General features: G+C 52.1%; 12 protein-coding genes across 12 annotated transcripts; 7 read left to right on the top strand and 5 right to left on the bottom strand.

Moving 5' to 3' along the window:
• Positions 1–131: 131 nt before the first annotated feature.
• Positions 132–1,595, top strand: NCS57_00703900 (AB hydrolase-1 domain-containing protein; the record flags this gene model as incomplete). Its single annotated transcript, XM_053056903.1, has 1 exon — positions 132–1,595. One exon carries the CDS (start codon positions 132–134, stop codon positions 1,593–1,595), a length of 1,464 nt encoding a protein of 487 aa, XP_052913098.1.
• Positions 1,596–4,922: 3,327 nt separating this feature from the next.
• On the bottom strand, positions 4,923–6,749 carry NCS57_00703800 (uncharacterized protein; the record flags this gene model as incomplete). The annotated part of the gene is made up of 3 exons (XM_053056902.1): positions 4,923–4,951; positions 4,986–6,457; positions 6,520–6,749. The coding sequence occupies 3 exons, from the start codon at positions 6,747–6,749 to the stop codon at positions 4,923–4,925; spliced, it is 1,731 nt and encodes a 576-aa protein (XP_052913097.1).
• Positions 6,750–7,346: 597 nt separating this feature from the next.
• Positions 7,347–8,066, bottom strand: NCS57_00703700 (uncharacterized protein; the record flags this gene model as incomplete). Its single annotated transcript, XM_053056901.1, has 1 exon — positions 7,347–8,066. One exon carries the CDS (start codon positions 8,064–8,066, stop codon positions 7,347–7,349), a length of 720 nt encoding a protein of 239 aa, XP_052913096.1.
• A 914-nt stretch (positions 8,067–8,980) lies between these two features.
• NCS57_00703600 (uncharacterized protein) lies at positions 8,981–9,947 on the top strand (the record flags this gene model as incomplete). The annotated part of the gene is made up of 3 exons (XM_053056900.1): positions 8,981–9,170; positions 9,223–9,471; positions 9,523–9,947. The coding sequence occupies 3 exons, from the start codon at positions 8,981–8,983 to the stop codon at positions 9,945–9,947; spliced, it is 864 nt and encodes a 287-aa protein (XP_052913095.1).
• A 172-nt stretch (positions 9,948–10,119) lies between these two features.
• Positions 10,120–11,047, bottom strand: NCS57_00703500 (Zn(2)-C6 fungal-type domain-containing protein; the record flags this gene model as incomplete). The annotated part of the gene is made up of 2 exons (XM_053056899.1): positions 10,120–10,592; positions 10,672–11,047. 2 exons carry the CDS (start codon positions 11,045–11,047, stop codon positions 10,120–10,122), a joined length of 849 nt encoding a protein of 282 aa, XP_052913094.1.
• Positions 11,048–12,124: 1,077 nt separating this feature from the next.
• On the top strand, positions 12,125–12,988 carry NCS57_00703400 (uncharacterized protein; the record flags this gene model as incomplete). Its single annotated transcript, XM_053056898.1, has 2 exons — positions 12,125–12,302; positions 12,402–12,988. 2 exons carry the CDS (start codon positions 12,125–12,127, stop codon positions 12,986–12,988), a joined length of 765 nt encoding a protein of 254 aa, XP_052913093.1.
• A 272-nt stretch (positions 12,989–13,260) lies between these two features.
• Positions 13,261–14,449, bottom strand: NCS57_00703300 (Aldo-ket-red domain-containing protein; the record flags this gene model as incomplete). The annotated part of the gene is made up of 4 exons (XM_053056897.1): positions 13,261–13,852; positions 13,904–13,973; positions 14,025–14,218; positions 14,268–14,449. The coding sequence occupies 4 exons, from the start codon at positions 14,447–14,449 to the stop codon at positions 13,261–13,263; spliced, it is 1,038 nt and encodes a 345-aa protein (XP_052913092.1).
• Positions 14,450–14,882: 433 nt separating this feature from the next.
• Positions 14,883–16,663, top strand: NCS57_00703200 (Zn(2)-C6 fungal-type domain-containing protein; the record flags this gene model as incomplete). Its single annotated transcript, XM_053056896.1, has 2 exons — positions 14,883–14,965; positions 15,025–16,663. The coding sequence occupies 2 exons, from the start codon at positions 14,883–14,885 to the stop codon at positions 16,661–16,663; spliced, it is 1,722 nt and encodes a 573-aa protein (XP_052913091.1).
• A 677-nt stretch (positions 16,664–17,340) lies between these two features.
• Positions 17,341–18,492, top strand: NCS57_00703100 (Beta-lactamase domain-containing protein; the record flags this gene model as incomplete). Its single annotated transcript, XM_053056895.1, has 1 exon — positions 17,341–18,492. The coding sequence occupies one exon, from the start codon at positions 17,341–17,343 to the stop codon at positions 18,490–18,492; it is 1,152 nt and encodes a 383-aa protein (XP_052913090.1).
• An 852-nt stretch (positions 18,493–19,344) lies between these two features.
• On the top strand, positions 19,345–20,069 carry NCS57_00703000 (uncharacterized protein; the record flags this gene model as incomplete). The annotated part of the gene is made up of 2 exons (XM_053056894.1): positions 19,345–19,533; positions 19,590–20,069. The coding sequence occupies 2 exons, from the start codon at positions 19,345–19,347 to the stop codon at positions 20,067–20,069; spliced, it is 669 nt and encodes a 222-aa protein (XP_052913089.1).
• Positions 20,070–20,593: 524 nt separating this feature from the next.
• NCS57_00702900 (CRAL-TRIO domain-containing protein) lies at positions 20,594–22,061 on the bottom strand (the record flags this gene model as incomplete). The annotated part of the gene is made up of 4 exons (XM_053056893.1): positions 21,675–22,061; positions 21,525–21,574; positions 21,332–21,455; positions 20,594–21,259 (listed from the first exon to the last, which is right to left on the bottom strand). Exons 1-4 carry the CDS (start codon positions 21,840–21,842, stop codon positions 20,594–20,596), a joined length of 1,008 nt encoding a protein of 335 aa, XP_052913088.1. The 5' UTR covers positions 21,843–22,061.
• Positions 22,062–22,328: 267 nt separating this feature from the next.
• On the top strand, positions 22,329–23,564 carry NCS57_00702800 (DUF155 domain-containing protein; the record flags this gene model as incomplete). The annotated part of the gene is made up of 1 exon (XM_053056892.1): positions 22,329–23,564. The coding sequence occupies one exon, from the start codon at positions 22,329–22,331 to the stop codon at positions 23,562–23,564; it is 1,236 nt and encodes a 411-aa protein (XP_052913087.1).
• Between the last annotated feature and the right edge of the window lie 36 nt (positions 23,565–23,600).

Below are 23,600 nucleotides of genomic sequence, written 5' to 3'. Positions count from 1 at the left end.
CTGGTGTGATTAAGTCAAGCTTAGAAAGCGAGGTGGATGATGTGCGCGCTGGTGGTGGTGTATATATATGGCACCTTGCTCCAGGAGGCCCAACATGAACAACGACACTCAACCCACTTCAACCGCCCAAGATGAGATCTCTAGCATATTTCGCAGCTTCTCTCTCCCTTCTCGCGGGACTTGCTACAGCACAGCTCCCTCCAGCAGAAGTTTTCAGAACCGACTTTAACTCGTCCTTTACATTTACCCCAGCCCAAATCAAGGCCGCCCAACTTGATGACGCCCTCGCCGAGAGCGCCCAGAATGTCCTCAATTTTGAGAGATCCCAACTGGCCTTTGGCGGACCCCTAGAGGATGACTTCTATACCCTCCCTCCTCTGACAAACGAGACCGGTCCTCTCGAGCCTGGTCAGATCCTCAAGATCCAGGCCTTCACTGACCCCACCGCCTATTCGATCCCGTCCAACACTGCACTCTCGCGCATCATCTACACCACGACCAACTTTAACGGGACTGTTATCCCGGCTTCTGGTTTCATTCTATGGCCCTATACTCCTCGCAGGTTCGGAAAGAGCAAGAAAGCTTCCGTCGTGATCTGGGCCCATGGAACGTCCGGTTTCTTCGCCTCTCAAGCACCCTCTGCTGATCGGGGCCTTTGGTACTCCAACTCAGCACCTTTCACTCTCGCCCAGGCTGGATACGCCGTCTTTGCCCCCGATTTCGCAGGCTTGGGTATCTCCAAGTCATGGGACGGCAGCGAGATCCCTCACCAATACCATGCCTCTCCCACCACAGCTCGCGATTCCCTCTACGGTCTGCGCGCCGCATTGGAAGCTTTCCCCGACAGACTGGGCCATGAATTTATCGTTATGGGCCACAGCCAAGGCGGTGGAGTCGCTTGGGCCGTCGCTGAGGCTCTCGCCAACGAGAAGGACAAGTTTGCAGACCTCTCTCCAGGCTACAGGGGAGCCGTCGCCGGTAGTCCTACCACTGCTATCTTTGGCGGACCTTCTCCTTTTATTCTTCCCTCTGTTGGCCAAATGCTTCACTCCATCTTCCCCGACTTTAAACTCGAGGATTGGTTGACTCCCCTGGGCATCGCTCGGATAGAACTAGCCAGAGAAGTTCAAGGTGGCGTCGCATTCTTTCAGCAACTCTTCCTCACAACCCAGACTGTTTTCAGGTCCGACTATGACCAGTCTTGGTACGTCGATGCCTTTTCCAAGCTCGGCGACGCGGGGCGCAAGGACTTTAAGGGCCCTCTACTTGTTCTCCAGGGAATAGAAGACGCCTATGTCTTGTACAACATCACGGCCAAGACTGTCAAGGATACCTGGAGGCTGTATCCCGACCATGACCTCGAGTTCCTTGTTGCCTCAGGAGTGAGCCATGTTCCCGACCTTGATGCAACTCGACACCTCTGGTTGAAATGGATCGAAGAGCGATTCGAGGGGAAGCCTCTTGCAAAGAAGGGTAGTGTTAGGACTGATCTGGAGAGTTTCTTGCCGATTGAGCAGTATCAAAGCACCGTCAAGTCGTTCCCCCAGTGGGCTGGATTGCCTCAGTATAGCTACCAGGTTCCACTTGCTGTTTGAGCGCGAATGACAGTAATCAGAGGCTTTGATTCTACGTGCAGAGATGCACCTTGTCTATAAGCTATATAGTCAGACTAGATGATGATTGGTCGCTATACTCACAAGGTTTTGTATCGCTAGTCCAAGGTTCGAGTTAGTACAACCCTCAAGGGGTCTGTAATGTTAAATGGCATACAACACTCATCTGGTGTGGCGAATACCCTTCAAAGCAATTTTCCAGTGAGGGCACTCATCTCTTTGGCTGATATTTTGGTGGCGAGGTAGAAGCGTTCCCATCTTTTAACATTACAGACCCTTGAGGGTTGTACTGCTCCATCACCTCGGTTAAAGAACTCTTTTCAACTGCACCTCCACCAGCTGTTCAAGTACAGAGTGATTGGCTGGCTGATCTCCTGATTACCTTACCGCCATGCCCAAGATTGCTTATTCATAGCCAGCCTGATCCGAAGCTACGTAACCTGATTGGGCAATATTCAAGCCATTGCTGGTTGTCTGCTGCACACTGCATTGCTGCCCTATGGAGGCGTCGTGCTCTGACCATGGGCCGTCTTCTACTTAGCCACTTGATGCCCCATCTCGAGCCCAAGAGTTTTCTTGGATCGATTCTACTGAAACATCGTCCATCATGACTTGCCAGGTTGGTCCCGCAAATGCCGATATCGCAGGACTCGGGGTAAGTACTCAATAATTAATCTTCCAACCTCAGCTGAGCAGAAGCAACCTGTGGCCAGATCATAATTTCGTTTGCCTTTCAGGCAAGTCTCTCCCTGTTCCTTTCATTTTACTCATTATTCCTATCGCGGTCGGCCATCATCTCTCTGGATCGGCTTAGCCACCAAGTATATAGCAATGACTCCGACGAGTTGGCTGCTCGAACAACCAACCAGGAAGAGGACGCTCATTGGACTGTTTTCATCGAGATGCTTGACATCTATCGCGCGACTTTAGGGCCCTGCCGCTCTTCTGAAAATGCCTTGACAGTCCCGGATCAGCGTCAGGCAGATGAAGATACCACTCAAGTTCCAACGACGTTCGTTGGCAGGTTGGTGGGGAGGGGAGGGGAGCACGTTCGCTTGAAGAATAAATACATAGACAAGGTCCTTGCAACTATTGGGAACTTCCAAGTAATCAACGGTGAGTTTCGCCATCTTCAATTATTCGGAGGTGTTGCTAATGTCTCACAGCAATGGGCTTGCTAATCGCCGCCCTCATCCAGCATGAAACCCTAAGCCTCTATCATCTACGTATAGTATACGAAACTGCCAGCTTCACTGCGTATGTGTCATTGCGAGCGTCTGTTTCGCTGCTTGAACTGATAGTCGACGTAGCATCTCGGCCTGCGCAAGCCTCATCAACGTCTCTGCCGATGCCGACAGCCTCAACAGGACCAGGATTATTGCTCTTGCCATTTATTCAATCATTTTCATGTTTTTTCCCGCCGTATTTGGTGCAAAATTAGTGGCCTGGAGCGAGGAACTACCCGGCCGCTGCTACAATACTAGGCTTGTCGCAACTCCCAATGGCACGCACCCCCTGAGCGACATGATATATCTGGGCATCACCTGCTTCTGGTCTATCATGGCGCTTGTGAGTTGTTACATTAGCAGACTTGGCTCCCTTGATTTTACTGGTCCGCCAATGGAATCTTTCCAGCGGGACCTGTCACAGCTACATACACCCATATCAGATATCTTGAGACTCGTCAGACTCACATCCCCGTATAGTGATTTTTCCCGGACCTTCCGCTGGAGTCCTATAAATATAGTCTATCACTATTCCTTTTTGTTTTTTTACCTCCTACTTCACCCCAAGGCTGAGTATCGAGTCTGGGCGCTCGCGCCCTTAGCCATGGCACAATACCCTCTACACCTGTACATGGCCATCGCCATCAGAAAAGACAACGAGAGGTTTCTCGAAGGAGACTCTGAGACCGATTGGGGTTTTGGGCAGATTATTGCACTGGTACTCTGTACAGCTATGTGCATCGAATGTATCAGGGCGGTTTTTGGTAAGTGTGTCCTCTGCTCGCAAGTATGGTTATTTATATTGACTCCTTCTAGAGTATAGAATAGCTGTTAGAGCTGAGACGCAAGGAACACGAGCCCGGAGACACAGCGTCTAGTTGTCCTGGGCTTTTACAAATATCAACAACTGGCCAACCTTACTATTAGTCTTTCCCTGCTGGGTTGGGTTGAGCATAACGGTGATCCGGTGTGAGATGTATCGTTGTTCAATTAGGCGGGTTTACAGCTAGGGTTTACGTGTGCTTTGTTCTTTGTGGAGATAAAAGTTCTACTTTTAGCGTCACTGCATTATTAAAAAAAATCAATCATATCATCTGATAGACTGGTTTTTTAACGCATAATCGAAAGTGACTTGCCCCTGATCGGCCTCCCTATCTGCTGCTACTCCGCACCTGTTGCGTTGCTTACCATATGTTAATACAATGTGACACCTGGATACCTAGACCTTTCAGGAGCCAGTGGTGGTAAGATGATCTCACTAGCCAATCTCACACGTGGGGGAGAAATTGCTTGCCCAAGCTATGCGGCTACTCTCACAGACACCGCCCGCGCATTTCTGTCAGCAGGTCTGATGTATGGGTTCTTTCAAACCGGGTTTGTTTATAGAAAAAGCTAGGTTGCGTAGAAATCCACCTTGAACAAAAACAAGCAAACACCAGGCACACACAACAATAAACAGTGCATTCACCATCTTCACCACGGCATTCATCCTCCAGCATCAACACACACTCAGTCAGTATTCTTTGCCGCATATTCACTCTCATGCTCTCAAAAGAAGAGATGTCTCGCCATCAAGGCTACCGTCATCTCCCCTGGCAGGCCATCCTCGAAGACAGGCTGCTGTACCTACTCGGACTGGACACGCATGCAGGCGAGGAAGAGGTCACGAATCTCCTGAGACGACATGGGTTCAACAACTGTACTTTCTACTGGGATGACTTGAACCCCCTTTTCCAGTTGTCAACCAAGCACATGGGATACTGCATCGTCGAGTTTCCTGACACTCTCACGCGGGATCGTCACCTCCAACGCCTCTCACACATGTCGTACATGGCTACCTCCACTTCAACCTGCAACACCCAGCCACCGGAGATCAACCTCAATCAAAGGATACCAAATTGATGTCACACCTCGCTTCTCTCATATCCGCACATCCCGGTGACAAACCCAAACTCCAAGTCATTGCGACACTCGACCATCCCTGGCATAAGATCCGGCCGCGCCCAAGGCGCCCAATACGTCCCGCGATTTGAGCTGCATGCGGCCCAGGGACTCCGATCCTTTAGCTTGTGAAAGATCGTCGTTACTGCTGCAGAAATTGTTCCTCCACACCTGAGATAAAGTTGCGTGACTGGAGGCCACTCACCACTCCCCTGAGAAACTTCAAGTATGTTCGCCTCATCGGGAACTCGCTTCCGTTCGATGCAGGTTGAGAAATGCTTGCTCAGGCTGACGAATCCCACCCTGAGATTCTTATGATCCTCCATCAGGTGTTGGGTTGTGAATGAAACTCGTCTTAGTTGAGTTCTGTTCCACTTGGCCCACGCAGGTCCATGGTCGATTTGATCCCAGAGAGCCTCTAGTTGCAAGACACTCTGTTGTCGAAGAGCTCGCTGCATTCTCGGGCTCAAGAATCCACCGAGGCATTGTCCACAAGTACATCCGTACTTCAGTCTCAGAGTCCTCTGAATCTCACTGGCACCGGGGATACGTTGGAATCCGTACTTTGGTGTGGTGAACACCCGCGCGATAATGTCTTTTGAGACCTTGTCGAGGTCACAAACATTGACGCCTTCCAAGGCACCGAGCGATGCAATTTGCACAGAGCTAAAACCTCGAAAATCGTCAGACACCACATATGTCTTGCCGTTTTCGGTCCGAGTTGTTCTTGACGTCTCCATCAACGCTTGTAGCGCTTCAAGGGGCGTGTGTCCCTCTCTATTTCGGACACTCTTTAACTGGGGCCACTTTTCAATAGCATATGCGATCGATTTAGGCCAGGTCCTCAAGGCTAAAAGGTGCAGAATCGTGTTTTGCGCTTCGTCAACCAGGATTCCGGGGTTGTCCACGAGCTCAAGTGGCAAGTGTGTTTGTAGTAGTTGAACACATTCAGAGTCAACCATATCAGATCCCCCGAGCCTGGCAAAGGTTGTCACTGTTGATTGTGGCACTTGAGCGAAGCGAGGCTGGTTCCAATCATCTGAAGTCTCCAGGTACTTTGAGGGATGAGTCGAGTCGTCTGTGAAGGCAAACCAGCCAGAGGTTCCGACACGCCTGAAGCCTATCGAACGGAAGAACTGTTCAGCAGCCTCAGTGGCCACTGCCCTTTGTTCAGAATTGACGATTTCGATCTCTTCCACGAGGTATCTTGGTTTGACCAAAGCAAAGAACTTTGTGGACTTGCGCTGGGTCTTGTTGAGAACGGCCTTGACAATCTTGGTCCCGATTTTTTGGCGATGATGCCCAGGCTCGATTCGAATATTCTCAAAGAGAAGAATATCCTCACCATCGAGTTCGCTTCCCCAAACGCCCGTGCCTTTGTTGACAGGGTGTTCTCGAAACTCTTTGCGAAGGCGACCATACCGATCAAACAGTTCGAAAGCGAGTTCCGAGGTTTGTCGAGTTGGCTCTTCCATCGCTACCCAAAACTTGTGGTGGATTTGCAGTCGTCGAATCAACTTGGCGTCGCAATATCCGATCCGGTTCCCGTTCACAAATGCAAGGCAATCGATCCGTTCAAGCCACCTTAAATGGGCAAAGTCATCGAGGAATGGTAGACCACTCATGTCGGATAGGGCCCTGGTCTCTGCATCAAGCTCATCGTCCTCATTTCTTGGGCTATATTCTGTCAGACCATCACCCAGTTAAAGCTACCAAACATACTGCGAGAGTCGACTCACATGGTGCTGGGGTCGAGATACGTGTTGGTCTCGGGGTCATTCCGTCTCGCTTTAGACTCGGAGCGTAGAGACACAATGATTCTGATGGGAGAAGCTGGTGGTCCTTCGGCAGGGCCAGCGGTAGAGTCAGGGTTGCGGCTTGACGGCTTCTTCGTGCTTTTGAAGACGGCACCCTCGAGGGGGCCTGCGGATCGTTTTTGTGCGACCATGTTTGAGGGCTCAGGTTCCATGATGTTAATGGTGGAGCACAAACAGAAGAGAGTAAAACAAAACAGAGAGGGAGTGCCAAATCTCGACCGGCTATTTAAGAAGGGGGGGGCACTACGAGTGGCGGGCAGTGACGGCCACCTGGTGACAGGACGCAAGACCCAATAGGTTTCGTGCCTAACATTTTCACAAAACCCTTGCTTGATCAGGATTGGTACTGTTACTGCCTCGGGCTAAGTTAACGAGAAGTGACATGTTGCCGGCTGCAGCTCCTAAGGATCAGTGACCGGATTCTCATTTACTCCCACTGCATATTGGATTCTTCGGCCAAGACATTTGAATCACGACGGTGGTTTATGAGATCAACTTTTTCTTTAATGCCAACATGTGTTAATTAGTGTCTTCTTTGACACTAACCCCGATGTCTACTCTTGGACGTCAATGATACTAACATTCAAATCACTCAAAGGACGCGTCTAGTTATTTAAAAGAGTGTTAAAGGAGTGTTGATTTTTGATATGATACAAAGCAAATGAACAATTACTGACAGCTACACGATCAAACGAGACATCTCCATCTCGTCGCGCACCTCTACACACCCAACCTCAACCCGCAAGGCCTCAGTTGTTGCCACCGTCAAGGAACCAGGCAGGAAAGGAGGCAGTGCGCTGAGAAAGGTCCTTGCTGGCCTTGCTCTGGCTCTGGCGCTCACTCGTGGGCTTCTGCCCCTGAATCTTAACCTTCTGCCCTTGAACCCTAGCCTTCTCGCGCTCATCCTTCTGGTGTTCGGCCTCGACCTGCTGACGCTCAGCGTTGATAAAGTTGGTGAAGTGGGCCATAGCCCTTCCACGCTCACGCTTGCTCACAAAGTCTCCCGCTACGAGGAAGCGCGCGACATCATTGACGTACTGCCTATTGGCGTAGGCTGCGCTGTTGCACTGCTTGACTGGAATCGTCTCGCAGAGGTCGGAGAGCTCCTGGCCCCTGTCACAGGACACCTTACCCAGCGTAATATACTGGACACCGGTCTCTCCAGGGTGTCCATTGGAGGACTTGAGGGTACATGGGGCGTGACGAAACGGCTTTCGCACCTCGTAGGTGCGAAAGCCCTTGGTCGATCCATCATATAGGGCGATGGCCCAGGAATGGCGGAATCGCTGGTTTGTTGTTTTTCCAGCGATATAAATAGTCACGTCTGCTTGCGCCTCCTCGTCCACCTTCTCTATCGTCTCCTTTTCTGCCTTCACTGCCACCTTCTCCTCCACCTCGACCGGCTCAATGTAGTCGCCGGTGGTAGACTCGTACCAATCGAAAGACATATGCCTCCGAGCGGGAGCCATGGTGAGTCGATTTTAGGTGGATTGAAGAAAAGTTGACGTCTGTGTTGAGGCTTTCAGAAGAGTGCAGGCACGTCTGCTTCAAGACGAAGTGGGATTGCTGTGGTAGTGGTTTCTGTTGTGTGTTCGATGCTGTGAGTCAAGATATTCATTCTCAACTCTGAGAAGCTGCTCATTATATACTACAAAGTCTCATAGAATATTATCCCAATGCATGGATCTATGTCTGTGTTCCAATGGTTTTCACTGTTTTGAACAAAGAGATGGCTGCATGAGGCTATGTTCTACCTTTATGTTCAAAACCATTCACAACTCTCTTTCAAGATCAACTTCATGTCCTAGGTGCATTAAGAACAGATTCAGTATGGCAGACACCAAAAAAGCTGTTTAAGTGGACAATCTGCAGTTGGCCACTGTCAACGCGTTTGTTGCCAATAACACTGCATCTCCCTTTGGGCTGAGCTTGATCAACTACAAAGCCTTTCACAAAGACGCGCACAAATCTCATTTCAACCCAGATTCCAATGAGAACACGCGTGTTGCTAAACGAGACCGGATTAAATCCTCGGATCGCACGTTCCCCTATGCTCGGATTAAACGACTACGCGTACCGAATCCGAGGATAGACAGCATCCCCACTGGGCGCAGCAAGGACTGTGATTGCCTCACCTGAACCAATGGAGGGAAGGGATATCTTACGCATCTCGTTCCGCATCTTCAGCCGCATCCCTTTCTGGGGTAGGGAGTACAGCATGGGGGTATAAAGTCTATCAGCCCCCATGGCAGCAATCTCATCTCAAGACTCAACCTACTGAGTCCCATTCTTTTTCTAAGCAGTCGTTCTTTACTTGTTCAAGTCTTTCATTGATATTATTGGTGTTTTCTTTCTGTCTTTTGTCTCTTAAAATCACGACGCCATGTTCCTCCAAGACCGAGCCTCCGAGCCAACCGACGCCTCCGGCGGATTCAAGCTGTACCACTACGATCCGACGATACCGGGCGCCGTAATCTTCATGCTGCTATTCCTTGCGACAACCGCGTTTCACTTCTGGCAGTTAATTCGACCGCGATGCTGGTTCATGCTCCCGCTGGCCATTGGCGGCATCTGCAAGTTACAGCTCGCCCTCCCTGACAACCACAAGCTAATCTTGGCCAACAGTCGAGGTTGTCGGATACGCCGCTCGTTGTAAATCAGGCACGCAAAGTCCCGACTGGACACTCGGTCCCTTCATCATGCAGGCGACTCTCCTGCTCGTCGCCCCTGCCCTCTTCGCCGCCACGATTTATATGGAACTTGGGAGGATCATCGCCATGGTGGACGGAGAGGGTCACGTCAAGATTCCCCTACGGTGGTTAACCAAGATCTTTGTCATTGGCGACGTCTTTTCCTTTATGCTTCAAGGAGCGGGTAAGCGGGACACCCCGTGTCTTGATGTCTCAGCACTGACAATGGTTGCAGGAGCCGGTCTACAAGCTGGTGGTTCACTCGAAGCCCTGGACAACGGATCCAAGATCGTCGTCGGCGGTCTCTTCGTCCAACTCATTTGCTTCGGCGTCTTCATGGTCATGGCAGTGTCATTCGATCTATCCATCCGAAGAGCTCCTACCGTTCGCTCACTAGGAGGGGCGCCCTGGAAGAAGCACATGATGGCTCTATACATCGGCAGCGTCTTCATCATGGTTCGGTCAGTTTTCAGGGCCATCGAGTACATACAGGGTTTCGACGGTTATCTCCTCAGCCACGAGCCCTACATGTACGTCTTTGACTCTGTCTTGATGTTTTTGGTCATGGCGCTGTTCAACTGGAGGCATCCGGCCGAGATCATGATTTACCTAGGTCGGAGCACGCCCAACTACAAGATGGACCCTGTTTCTGTAGCTTAATAACAAGGAGTGCGAGGGGGCAAGCTTACCTTTATAGATGTGATAGATATGGTGGATAATCGTATTTGCTAGTTGCGTAGACGCAGTAACGAGAGTATATCGAGTATAGACAGCGAACTTGCATGAATTGATCAAGGTCCATTTTACCATCGGCGCCAGTTTCTATTCACATTTAGCACAAGCCGGTAACCTTCGAAGGCCATGCAATCCAGGGTCTCCAGTAACTCCCCAGCAGGTCGTCGATAACCTCGATAATGTCCCTCCCCCACCCCTCCAGGAACCAGTAATCATCCAGTTCGTGTAGCAGCGCACCGAAAAAGGCAAACAGGATCAGTGCCGGAGGCTGCCTCTGATGTAAAAGAGTCAAGTAGGCTTGGGGAGCGAATATGATGAAGAGCAAAGGCCCAGACCAAAGCCGGCTGAACCCAGCCTCTTCAAGCGGATCGATTCCGTCGCCCAGGAACCGGGCCATGAATAGCCTGCACTTCCTGAGTATCCTTAAGGCCTCTTCGTAGGTTGGTGCGTCGGGAGCGCCATCCCAACAACTCCGCAGATCACAGAGATGCTGGTCTTCGGGATTGGGGTTGGCATCTGGATCCATCTCCCACCAGTTACCGACGGTCATAAACTTTCCAAGTCGACCGGCTTTTAGGACCTTGTGATTTGGCTTCACAACAGTTTGAATACCAGTGACCATGGGTATCCATTCAACCCCAAAGCATACGGTCTTTGCGACTCGGAAAGTTAGAGTGAGGATCCAGGCCGTCACTCAGCCGCCCTGAGATGCCAAACACGTATATCAGGTTAAGAGTTGACCAGATAAACAAGGCCTCGCTGTTCTCGTCACTCACATGGCTCAGGGCTTCTTGGAACCCCCTTAGAGCATTCGTGTGGTGAACGGCAGCGTCTGCCATGTGACGGTGCCTGTTTGGTCGAATGAGATATGCTCGATGCAACGCAGCCAAGCTTAGAATAGCATTCATGACGAATGGGTGCTCGTATCCCGTCTGTGGGACCATGATCTGCCAGAAGTCGTGTTTGTCGTCGCCCTTGGATAGCTCGAGGCTTGTTGCAACGGTCCAGTGATGGAGGAGGGCCATGTCGTGGATACAGAAGCTAGATTGCGACGAGATTTGAGAGGTACATCCGACAAGGACCGTCCTGTAGTTCGGGTTCAACCGTTTCGAGCTGTGGTGTTGGTTCGAGTCTGGAGTTGAGGCTGCTTGGCTCGAGGCGTATTCATCTCTACCCAACGATGGTGATGGAAGCTCTGGGGGCGGCCTAGTTTTGTCGGGATATTTGCATCTCACACCACGTCGAACACAGGTGCTACAACATGGTTTTTCTTCGCCACACTAATGAACGATGTGAGCTCACTGGGAACTTGCGAAGCACTTGATTCAACAACATAACAGGGCATGAAAGATGAAGTCAACAGAAGAGAAACGTACTTTGACTCGACGTCTTCTACAGTCAATGCAGCCATGCCTTGACTTGGTGTGTGGCTTGCGTCGTTTCGACAAGTAATCATCAGCCGTTTCGTCCAGGGGACTCATAGGGGCCTTCTTTGCATGCGAGGAAGAGTAAAGATTATTCGGCGGGGTAGCGCTTTCTCAAGCCACAAGAAACAGTAACAAGAGAGAACGAGAACCGAGTGCAAAAGGAAGCAAGATGTATCCGAGGGAGCGAGTTGGGGTGCGTGCATTGAAGGAGTGAGGTTCCACTCAGCTAAACGAGGTTAAACGAGGAAAACGAAGTTATCCGAGATCCAATGCCAAGGGCAGCTCCGCTCGAAGCTCAGGCAATCGCTACGAGCCAAGACACGCGTATCAGTGCCAAGCCTTCGTTTCTTGGCGCTTGGCGTTGAAGTTGTTACGGAGCACCGCAAAGACCATTGAGGAAGCAGACGTATCAACGGCCGAAGGAAGAAGGAAGCCAATGCCAGTTGCCAACAATGAACACAACAACCACGCTCCTTCCAGTTTCACTTTTGATACTGAATCACATCACATGATTTCAATCAGCCTATTTCACTCCCCAATCGACCCAGATCCCCGCAACTTAAACCAGTCACACAAGCAACATCCATCCACACGACATCATACACCATCCTCCAACAGCATCGACTTTACAGACAACATCACTCCATCTCCAACAATATGATACCAGAAGCCGCAATGCGAAGAATGTCTCTGCAAGAGACGTCCGAGAATGATCAACCAGACACCGAAGAGCATCAACCGGACAACACGGATACCGAGTCCGCGGAACATCTATTCGAGGACATGGATACCGATGAAAACCAGCCAGATACAGCCGAGGATGAGGCTGAGGGATACGAACCAGACGACGATGGCGAGGACTAGGAAGACACCGAGGACGCTGGGGAGCCCTACAACTAGAAGAGACAGCTTCAGTATGAACTCGATGTCTAGTTGGAGACCGAGTTCTCAGAGCGCTTTCTATCTCACCTCTATGGACCCCCGCCCGATGATTTGATGCCTGATACCCCCAGGCCTTCCGTGGCTCAGCACATACCAATCCCCCGAGAGAACCTCCATTTTGATTTCGACGACAATGCCCCGGCCGTATCCTCTATCGCCTTCCTCGTCATCATGCTCGAGCCAGAAGCACCAGGAGAGAAGTGTCAGTGGACCTTTGCGATGCGCAACTATACAACCGACATGTGGCACAGCCAAGTCTTGTACGTGTCGCCCGGGTCAGAGCCCGAGCTGAGCGTTGACGTACATCATCACGACCCGACAGAACTACCCAACTACGTCGAGATGATCATCTTCAAGGAACGCATTATCCCACACCGAACCGCCGCGAGGATCATAGATGCCTGCATGGCCGTGAAGATCCCTAATTGCGCCCATCGAGAATGTCCCAGCGCTGACTACGTTTTGGATGTTGTCGCCGAGTTGGAGAGGCTCGGCGCCATCGACCTATTTGACATGCACGAGTTGTTGATCCAGACGGCAAAGTTCGGCATCAATCCGCTCGAATCGGACGAGGAGGTGGCGGAAGGGGGTGAATAGACTTGGGATGATAGTTGATGAGTCTGGGTATAAGAATTGAAGAAATTGTCACTACCTCGTACCAGTCTTTACATGAGAATCAGATGAGCTGCAGGGTGCTAGAGAAGTCAAGATGAATCATTTACTTGGATTATTCCTCGTCACCAAGACTGCTATCATATTTTACGATAAAGACGATTTATAAAGACCTACTAAGGATAATTAGCCACTATAACTAATTATCTACCTAACTTATGTTTTCTGCTGAGTCAATATTTCAAGTATCCGCTTCCTCAGACCTCCTCCTTGGTGTCTCTAAAACCCCAGTCCTTGAACGCAGGAGGCAGGGCACCTCCAGCAATATCGGCCTGCTGCACAAACCGCCTGATTTCAGCCTCTTCCTCATCAGAGAGCTCGATATCCAGAGAGGCCCAGTTCTCGTCAAAGTACTTGACTCTCTTGGTCCCGGGGATGGGGATGACATCGTTACCCTGCTTCAACAACCAAGCCAAGGCCAGCTGGGCCGTCGTGACACCCTTCTTGTCAGCCAGGGCCTTGAACTGACCGACGATCTGCATGTTCTTCTCGCGGTTCTCTTCACCGAAGCGAGGAATCGACTTCCACCTCATGTCCTTTTCGTCACCAGCTGCCGTTCCCTCGACAAAGTTGGTGGTGAGAAGACCTCTGCCGAGGGGCATAGCTGCCACCACAGCGACACCGAGCTCGCGGCACGTCTGGATAATGTTAGTTCCTTCATCCCCCTCAGCTTCGAGCTCGAAGGGCGAGTATGCGATCTGCACAGCGGCGACGGGGGCAATCTTGATGGCTCTGCGGAGGGTGGTTGAAGTGACGGCTGACAACCCGATGTGCTTGATTTTTCCCTCACTGTGAACGGTCAGGATACTACACGTGGATGGTGAGGATACGAGAACTTACTCTTGTAGTTCCTTCAAAGCTCTCATCGTCTGCTCAATAGGCGTCTCAGGGTTGGGGTGATGCACGTAGTCTTCCAGAGTCAGCCTCCCATTAATCCCATGACCTGTGGAAGCTGACTTACAAAGATCGATGTAGTCAACATCCAAAAGTCTCAGACTCTCAGCACAAGCCTGTTTGGCATATTCGTACGAGGTGTTAAGCTCAAGAGTCTTGCTCCCCTTGACGAAACCAAACTTTGTCGCGAGAAAGATGTCGTCTCGCATGCCTGTGCGCTTGAACCACTTTCCGATGAGCTCTTCACAGTCGCCGTAGAGGCTATTCCAGTCAGTTGAGGACTCTCATGCAGTCCAACGCTAATTCTTACTCGGCGCTGTCCCAAAAGGTCGATCCAACTTCATAGGCATGGTCCAAAAGAGCAAATCTCTCTTCGTCGCTAGGGACGGATCCGTAAGTGCCAAAGGACAAACCCATGAGACCGAAACCCAGCTGGGGAACCAGCGGACCGTTCTTTCCGAGAGGAACGAGATAAGTAGACTTGGTAGACATTTTGAAAGAGTACTTCAGGTTCAGTCGATGTGAAGGTGTCAAGAAGTTGCTGATCTTGTCATTGACCTTCTACTCAGGACAGTCAGAACTTATGTACACCTTTTTGACATTATACGCGCGGGCTCCAAAAAGAACCCGAGACCCGTCTAAGCTCCGTGAACCATGATTAACTCCGTCAATTACACAAAAAGAGGCTTTGAGACTCACGATTCCCAAGTGGTTGTCGATCCTCCAAGTGACAGCTGACCAATCACGATGCGCCATTTCCGAGCAGCCCAATGGGTCAAGAATGGTGCCGATCGATCCCTGCGACAATCACGGGCTGACACTTTCGTTAACTGCTGACGTTCTTTTTCCACTTCTCGCCAATCCAAAGAAATGGCCTTCTTTCCGAGCCAGCGAATATAGAGACTATCCAAGGGTTTTATCCACAATGTCCTCCCAGGTTACACCACCTCCAGCACCGTCTAACCGCAAGCCCCGGTCCAAGGTCAAGTCGGGGTGTAAAACCTGCAAGTGAGTAGTCCCTCATTGGCTCTCTCGGGATTAATTGGCTCAGACTGACTGGAGTAAAGAGTCCGCAAGGTCAAGTGTGATGAGGGTCGTCCTGCTTGTCGCAGATGTCTCTCAACAGGCCGCGTGTGCGACGGCTACGGAATCTGGGGTGGAGGAAACGCGCGCTACACCCAGAGACAAGGGGGCCTCTTTGACTCCAAGGCCAAAGACGCACGCGTCCCTATCTACCCGGCCGCTTCAATATCTCGCCCTATCCAGCCAAGTCTCGCTCTGACTTTAAGCCCTCAGCAAAAGATATACTTTGACTGGTTCAAGTGCCGGACAGCGTCCAAGCTACCGGGCACATTCACGTCGAGCTTTTGGAACACCCTCGTCTTTCAGGCCGGTTCATCCGAGCCCGCCGTCTTGAACGCCATCCTCGCCTTGAGCTCCGTCCACAAAGGAGATGCCATCGGAGTAGGCCTACAGAAAAGCCGTCAAGATTCCCTGAGGAATGAGCAGGAACAATTCACGCTGCAACACTATGTCAAGGCAATAAGTCACCTCCAACCACACTTCTCAACAAAGGACAGGACCTCTTGTCGCATCGCTCTCATCGCCTGTATCGTTTTTGTCTGCATGGAGTTTCTCCGAGGTCACTTCAAGACGGCACAGGTTCACCTCGCAAACGGACTTGAAATCTTGGGACACTTGCAAGGGCAGTCTGACTCAAGTTCTGGCATCCTCACTTTGAAACAATGCCATGATCCAACAGATGATTGGATTGTTGAAGCTTTCTCAAGACTACACATTCAGGTAGAGCTCTTCAGACACCTCTACCAGCACCCATGCATTATCCTCCAGCCAGCGTTTGACCCTCAAAGAACGCCGACTAGTCATATCCGCTCACTCAGCGACGCCTGGAGGCAGATGGAGCCGATTCTCAGCAACATTTTTCATCTCACACAACAAGCCCGCCAACATCCTGTCACAGCAAGAGAACAAACCTCTCAGCAGCTCATAAAGGCAAAACTTGCCCAATGGCTAAACATGTTTGAAGCCTTCAACAAAATCCAACCATGTGAAGGATCCGGCGATCTAGAAAAAGCATACCAGGTCCTCCGCGTCAACCACACCATGGCAACCATCATGGCAGACACATGTCTGCACAGCGATGAATCCATATACGACGCCTACACGGACCGGTTCCTCTTGTTGATCACACAACTAACAAGACTGTGGGTGGTATCCGCAGAAACCGAGGATTTCTCACTCAACTGGGATCTCATGTACCTGCCCAGATCCATCATCGACATCGGCTGGATCCCGCCGCTCTACTTCACAGCCGTCAAGTGCCGCGTCCACCGCATCAGGCTACAAGCAATCAAACTCCTGCCATGCAGCGGTCACAGAGAAGGTATCTGGGATTCAACCATAGCAGCCTGCGTCGCCAGAAAGGTCATGGAGATGGAGGAAGGTGACTTCTACCAAGGCCTCGATCTGGGAGATGACTTTTCCGTAGAGACTCTTCCACGGCCGCAGGACTTGGCGTTGCCGCTGCTTCCAGAGTCACGCAGGTTGAACGAGGTTGAGCTGGAGCTGTCTGGTGCTCCGATGGATAGGATGCTGTTGTTCTGCAAGCAGCAGCAGCATGGTGTGAAGCGGAGGGTTCTTCTATCGCAGTATAGCGTTCTATTGCAATTATGGGTAGATACATGATGTCAAAGTATTCTAATTCCGAGAATATAGACTGGATAATACTCATTTCGACTTGATGGGAAGCGGATAATTAGAAAGAACTTGGTAGATACCCTGCTTGATATTGAAGTAGTTGGGCCTTCTCTGAGATGACTATTTTCACGTATTTTCAACTGACCGCATATGCAAGAGGATTTACCAAAGACAATCTCGTTAGTTAGTCACATAACAAACCAGTGTGTCAAACATCCACCCATTCAAAGCCGAGTTGCACCATCATGTTCATCTCGTATGCGTTCACGACGTTGTTGAAATATATTGAACGGTTTACGACAGCATTTTAAAGCTTTAGGCTAAGTCTTCAAAGGCAGTATAGCCGGGACCACAACAGATGTTCTCAATATCTTGAAGGGCACCTATATTCAAGCTCATAAAGCACAACGTCCAGAACACTGCCCAGCCATCTCTACTACAGACCCCAGACAATCCACATACCCGCTTAACTACAACTCTGCACTCGTAAACATCATATTCAATATCTCGGAAAAGAGACAGAACATCAGTGGGGCTCACTGCAGATGTGCAGCTGGCTATGCACTCATTTAGCCTATATACCAAATCCTAACCACGAGATGTCAAACCGACATCGTCTGTCTCCCCTCACGATAGCCTCACTTTCAAATCAAAGCAAAAGAAATATGACGTCCCACATCTCTGCCTCTGATCCTCGCATCGCCAAGGCGCTGCAGACAATCCTCGACCGTGGAGTGACGGGAGTCTCTTTGACGGCCTACTACCGAGGCAAACCCGTCCTTGAAGGCACTGCAGGATACGCCAACGTGGAGAAGAACCGCCCAGTCGATAAAGACACTATCTTCCCCGTCTTCTCAACAACAAAGGGCATCACGGCACTGGCTGTTCATATCCAAGCCGAGAAGGGGCTGCTCCGTCTCGATGATCCAATCGCCAAGCACTGGCCTGAGTTCGCCGCCAATGGCAAAGAGGCCATCACAGTTGAGCATGCTCTCTCGCACCGCTCCGGGATCCCTCAGATGCCGGAGGATGTGACCCCGGAGCTCATGGGAGACTGGGAGTGGATGACAGAATGCATCGCCAACTACACACCCATCTTCCCACCAGGAAAATCCAACGCCTACCATGTGTTGGTATACGGCTGGATCCTCGGAGAAATAGTCCGCAGGACTGATCCCGAGCACCGTCCGTTCGGCCAGTTTGTCAAGCAAGAGATCTTTGCGCGGCTAGGCGTCGACAAAGACATCTTCTACGGCGTGCCAGACTCTGAGCTCGACAGGGTCGCCACCTTGTACGGCAAGAACCAGGAAAGCATCGTTGACAAGTACAACGTCAACCCGTTGCCCGTGTTCCCAGGTCCCAGGCAGCACAACCTCAGAAGCATGCTGCAGGCCGTGGACCCGGGCGCAGGGGCCGTGACCAACTCAGCGTCGCTGGCCCGGATATTCTCCATGCTCGCAGAGGGCGGCGAGTTGGATGGTGTGAGAATATTGTCTCCGGAGCGCGTCAAGACTTTTTCAAGACCACGAGAGGGCGTCCATGACATAGACGAAATCTTCACCGGCCCAGTGCCTTTCGGAGCCTCTGGGTTCTGGGTCAGACAGGAGGGCATGTCTGATCCCCTCGTGGGTGATCACGACAACATCATCTACAGCCCAGGAGCAGGAGGATCCATCGTATGGGCTGACCTTCGCGATAGATTGTCAGTGGCGATCGTGAACAACCACATGGATGCTGGAGTGTCGGTTGATCCTGAGCCGATCTGGGCGGTGCTTGGCCGTGCTGTACGTGAGGTTATTGCAGATCTGCAAGGCTGAGATTAGAACTAGATGGCATGTTTTTGCATGGTCATGAATCTACGACAGTTGAATGTTAGCAAACTGAATTACCGAACTGGAATGGCTTAGATAGAGGCATATGCTGAACGCCTCTTGGTTGCATGAGTTTCGTGTTGTCCTCACTGTCGTCTCATGCAGTGATAAGATGATCATTCAAGAGCCTCATAACCCGAACAATCATCAAGCATGGAGTTCAATCCCAGCTGTCAAACCTCAAAATAGGCCAGGTCGAGGCCCCAAGGCGGGTATCTCAGCTCCTCAAACCCGTGCAATAGCCAACAGCCACGCCTATCAACTGTGGATCAGCCTAGCATTAGCGGTCAGGTACATTTTTCTTCCTGTGGCTAAGCGGCGCGGTCTTTTTCGATAGGGAGTCGACCGGCGTCAAAGAGGAGGCGGTGTGGATAGCCCAAGAAAGAGAATGTGGTGGTGGTGGTGAAAACGGTAAGTGGGCGGAAGAGGGACCCGATGAGTTGGCGGTGACGGGTTCAAAGAAACGGCCGACACGACATCCACTGCGAGAGATGAGTCGCCAACATGACGAGGGAAAAAACGGCGGTGTCGATGATGAATCGCATGGATAAGGGTCAAAGCGACCTTGGCAAATCTGTATCTTTATTGAACCTCCGTAAAATACTGTCGCCAATCTGTAACTTGACCGTTTATACTGAACCCTTGCTACCCATCCATTTGGTGCGATAAGATAAGCTCCGGTTGCCGGCACCTCAAAGTAAACAATCAATTAATGCGCCGCCGCGGGGCACAGAGACAAACTACACCTCGACACCTTGATAGACCTCGACGCACTCACCCTTAAAGACGCCGCCCGCCATGGACTCTGAATCCGTCGTTTCTCAGGTCCAGCGCAAGATTGAGCTGCAGAGCCCAGACGATCTTACCTTCCTCATCGCAAACGTCCGTCGCGCAGCGGCAGAGCGCCTTAACGAGGCCTTCCCGGTAGTCGAGGGCAATGACGGCGAAGATGAGCTACGAAATCAGATTGAAAAGCTCGTCAATGAAGTAAAAACACCTCTTCTATTACAATTACGCGACCAATCCCTCCTAACCTCTTGTAGTACATCGACAAGACCTTCTCCCTCGCAGCTCCGAACCTCTCGATAAACGGCCTCCCTGTATCCACCGAATCCTTCCTCTCCGGCTCCGACGCCGAGCCCGAACCCGTCTACGAGCCCTTCGACACACGAAAGCGCCGCCGCGTCGCCGACCTCATCACCCAAGAAGAGAAGCTCCTCGAGGACGTGGCAGCCCTGAAACGCTCCGTACCCGCCACCGCTGCCGCGAACCAAGCCGAACAGCTACGCGACAGTCTAAAACGCGACGACGAGCTGCTCGAAGCGCGAAAGAAGCAGGTCACTGCCGAGGCTGCAGGTGTAGACATTGATGTCAAGACGCTCGAGAGGCAGGAGAGCGTCGAGGCTGGGTTCCGCAAGGCCGTCGAGGGGTTGGGCCGGCTGAAACGCGAGATGCCCGCCGTCGTCGCCAGGATGGAGAGAGCGCGCGTCGCGGGCGAGTACGTCGTGACACAAGGCCGATAAAGTTGAATATACCCAGGGTGGAAACATGATATCAGGAGCAAATTATGGAGTTTAGGCGTATTGGATCGACATGCAGCAGAGCACAATACCAATCATCTTTGAATCACACACACACACAAGTTCAGAACTGCTTCTATTTTGTTGAGAGAACTAACGCAGTCATCATGAGGAGGAATAATAAGGGGCCAGGGAACACAAGTATCTCTCTCCAGGGAAAGTCTAGAAACAAGAATAGGCTGTAACTGAATACAGTCAATCAAGCTGAACAAATAACACGGCCATGGCTGTCTCTCTGCTTCCCACAACAACTTCAACAACAACACGCTCCCACCCTTTGCCCTCCCGTCCCTCCGTGTTTTTATCCTTGTAATCCCGCTCTGGCATCAACCCCTCAAACCCCGGTTTGTTGAAAAAACGCATCGTAAGAAAAACGAGAGAAAAAATCCGGTCTATATCAAGACGCAGAAGAACGTTCCGTCTATCAATGATGGACAGCCACCCCCAAAACACATTCACTCACTCCTCTAAGCCGCAGCAGGCGCAGGCTGGGCAGCCTCGTCCTTCTCAGCGACGGGGGCAACCTCGGGGGCCTTCTCGTCCGCGGGAGCCTCAATCTCGGATCCCTTGTTCTCGATGACCTTGTCATCCTGCTTCTTCTCCCACCAGGCGGGGCGCGCCCACTGGGGATCGTGCCAGGGGCCGGCGTCGCTGTTCTCGCAGCCGCCCTGGCACTCGCAAGAGCCGCCAAACTGCTTGGGCAGGTTCTCGGCATCGACCTGCTTGAGGAGCTCGCTCTTGTAGCCCGAGCCCAGAATGTTAATCTTGGACACGGTGACGGGGTCGAGCCAGCCCTTGACGATGCTCCAGACGGTGGAGAAGCCCCAGGGAGCGTTGATCATGTAAAGCTTGCCCAGACGCTCAGGGTAGTAGTTCTGAGAGATGACTGAGGCCTGCTTGACATACGAGTACACCTGGGGGACCTTGCCGATGGAGACACCCTTGAGGTCCATGATGGTGCAGCAGGTCTCAAGGAGATGACCAGCCTTGCGGGAGCAGGCAGGGAGACGGGGGTCGGCGACGCGCTCGTACTCGACAGCAAGGTTCTGAAGCATACGCTCGGCGGTGGTGATCTTGTACATGGCAGTCAAGTCAATGCCGCCGAGGGTCTCGATGTAGATGGGTCGGCCATCCTGCAGGTGAAGAAAAAAGCATCAGCATGTGTCCTCATGATAACTCTCCCCAGCGCCGGGACAGCATCATACCTTGTCGGTCTTGTGGTAGAACTGAGTGTAGTACTTGCTGATCTCAGCCTTCTCGGGGTAGTCCCAGATAGGCACGGTCTCGTCCAGCTTGGTCTCCTTTCGCCATTTCTCAGTGTCCAAGAACCTAGTGGCGGTCAGCCCCCCTGTCGCGACCAGCGCATTTCTCGTTCCACCGCCAAAGAGGGAGTCTCACATGGCTTTTGAGAGCTCGACGTCGAACTTGCGCGCTCGGAGGAATCGAAGCTGTGGAGGGGCGATGTCAGCATGTTGCATTCCTGCAGAGCGCATCCGGAGCTGTGGTGGCGGCCACTGCTTGCGTGTCATAGCGGGAAGCTTCTCATACCAGAGTCAGAGTGTCCAATCGATCAGTCAGGCCCTCAGCCTCGAGGAGCATCCGAAGCTGGTGCACCTTGGCGATCTGCTCCTCTGTGAGGTAGCCAGCGTGGCCATCCTGCTTCTCGGGTCCCTTGGTAGGGAAGTCGTAGTTGTCGTACTTGGGGTTCACATCCATGGTGATGGTGGGGTAGTTTTTGTGTATGAGCGAAGGAGGGGGAGAAAAGATGAGAGAGATCGATCCGCAGAGCGAGTCAGCGGAACCGGAAGGGGGCTTCGGGGGGAGGACGGGAGATGGCGCGAGGGAGTGTTGGAGGACGAGGTGAAAGGGGTGTCTTTCGTTTTTAAGTCGTCGGCGTTGAGAAGCGTAATTAACGGTCTGTCTTTTGGTCTCCCCTAGAGATCTCTCCTAGTGGGACTTCGTCATGGGTGTCAAGAAGGTTACCCAAAGCGGGCTAGCTTCTGTTGAGGAGAATCAGGTGAGATGTCACATGCAATGCATGCGGGCGGGTGGCCCGAATCTTACCTAAGGCACTTCGGTCCCGCTTCCGGATGTCGTTGACTTTAAGCCGGACCCTCGAGATTCGTCCGTCTTGGACATCCCGAGTTGTAAATATTTACCTACTCGTCCCTCGCTTTCTATGGCGACCTCGTTTGTGGCATCATGAGGAATTCCCCGCAACGGATCACCCTCAATGCTGTGCGCCTCATCCACACTTCCGTCGCCGGCCCGCGGCCGCTGGCTCATCGGTCATTCCACTTGACGGCGCCGGCGAGCCTCCCGCGCAAGCGCAGCTTCTTCACCTCGAACCCTTTCCTCTCCCAGGCCAATGACGACTCCCGCTCAGCCTCGGAGCTGGCCAGGGACGACCAGACTCCCGCCGCCGCAAAGAGGAAGCCGACGCGAGCAGCTACGGCCAAGAATTCTCTCCGGCGCGTCGCCATCATCGCCCAGCAGCCAAAGCGAGGCGCCTCTGCCTCGGGCAGCCCAAGCGATGAGCCCTCCAACGTGGTCAGCGCAACGTGCGTCTCGGAATCATTCAAGATGCCTCTGGTCCTCGAGATTCTATCTTCCCACGGCTTCGCAATCGATCCGGATGGCACGGGATTCGACGCCAACGAGGTGCTCCACGCAAGAGGAGTCAACGGTGGGGACATCTTTGTCTTTCCTTCTGGTACAATCGTGACATGGTCGCTGCCTCCCGACGTCGTCACCAAGCAGATCATGCGCGCCGCCGAAGAAGCGCACCCTATCGAGTCCCGCGAATTCGAGGATCTAGAGTTCACCACTGACACAAACCGAGAGACGAGTGTCCTCAAGGGTGATGTGATTGTGCTGGGTACCCGCAAGGAGCACAGGGATAACGATACGCTGGACACGACTCTGGCAAAGGTTGCCTTCTCCTCGGGTCTCGCCCGTAGCACCAAGCTCGCTGTCCTCGAAACCGCCCTGACCAGCTACTTTGAGAGTACACGCAACATCCCTGAAATCCTCTCTCAGGGCGCAGGCGTCCCCCTCGGCCGCCGCTTTATCCTTCAAAAGACGGGCGAGCTGCTCAGCTTACGAGCCCGCCTTAACCACTACTCCGAACTAACCGACTCGCTCCCTGATATCTTCTGGGATACCAGCTCCGAGCTCGGCCTCGAGGGGTACTACGAGCAAGTTGGCCGTGCCCTGGATGTAAACGTGCGCATCCGTGCACTGAACCAGAAAATGGACTATGCTGCCGAGATTGCTAGCGTTCTGCGTGAGATGTCGAGCGAGCAGCATGGTACCCGGCTGGAGCTGATCATCATCCTTCTCATCGCAGTCGAGGTTGTCTTTGAGCTGCGTCGCATCGTCCTCGAGTGGATGCAGGAGCGTGAGATGGCTGCGGATCTACCAAAGCATGTCCCATGAACCAGGAGGGCTATGTATTTGTACGACTAGATGAAA

This window comes from Fusarium keratoplasticum, chromosome 5, assembly GCF_025433545.1.
Source record: "Fusarium keratoplasticum isolate Fu6.1 chromosome 5, whole genome shotgun sequence".
In the NCBI taxonomy this organism is placed as follows: domain Eukaryota; kingdom Fungi; phylum Ascomycota; class Sordariomycetes; order Hypocreales; family Nectriaceae; genus Fusarium; species Fusarium keratoplasticum.
The sequence above is the reverse complement of the archived record's forward strand: the minus strand, read 5'-3'. Positions and strand labels throughout refer to the sequence as shown.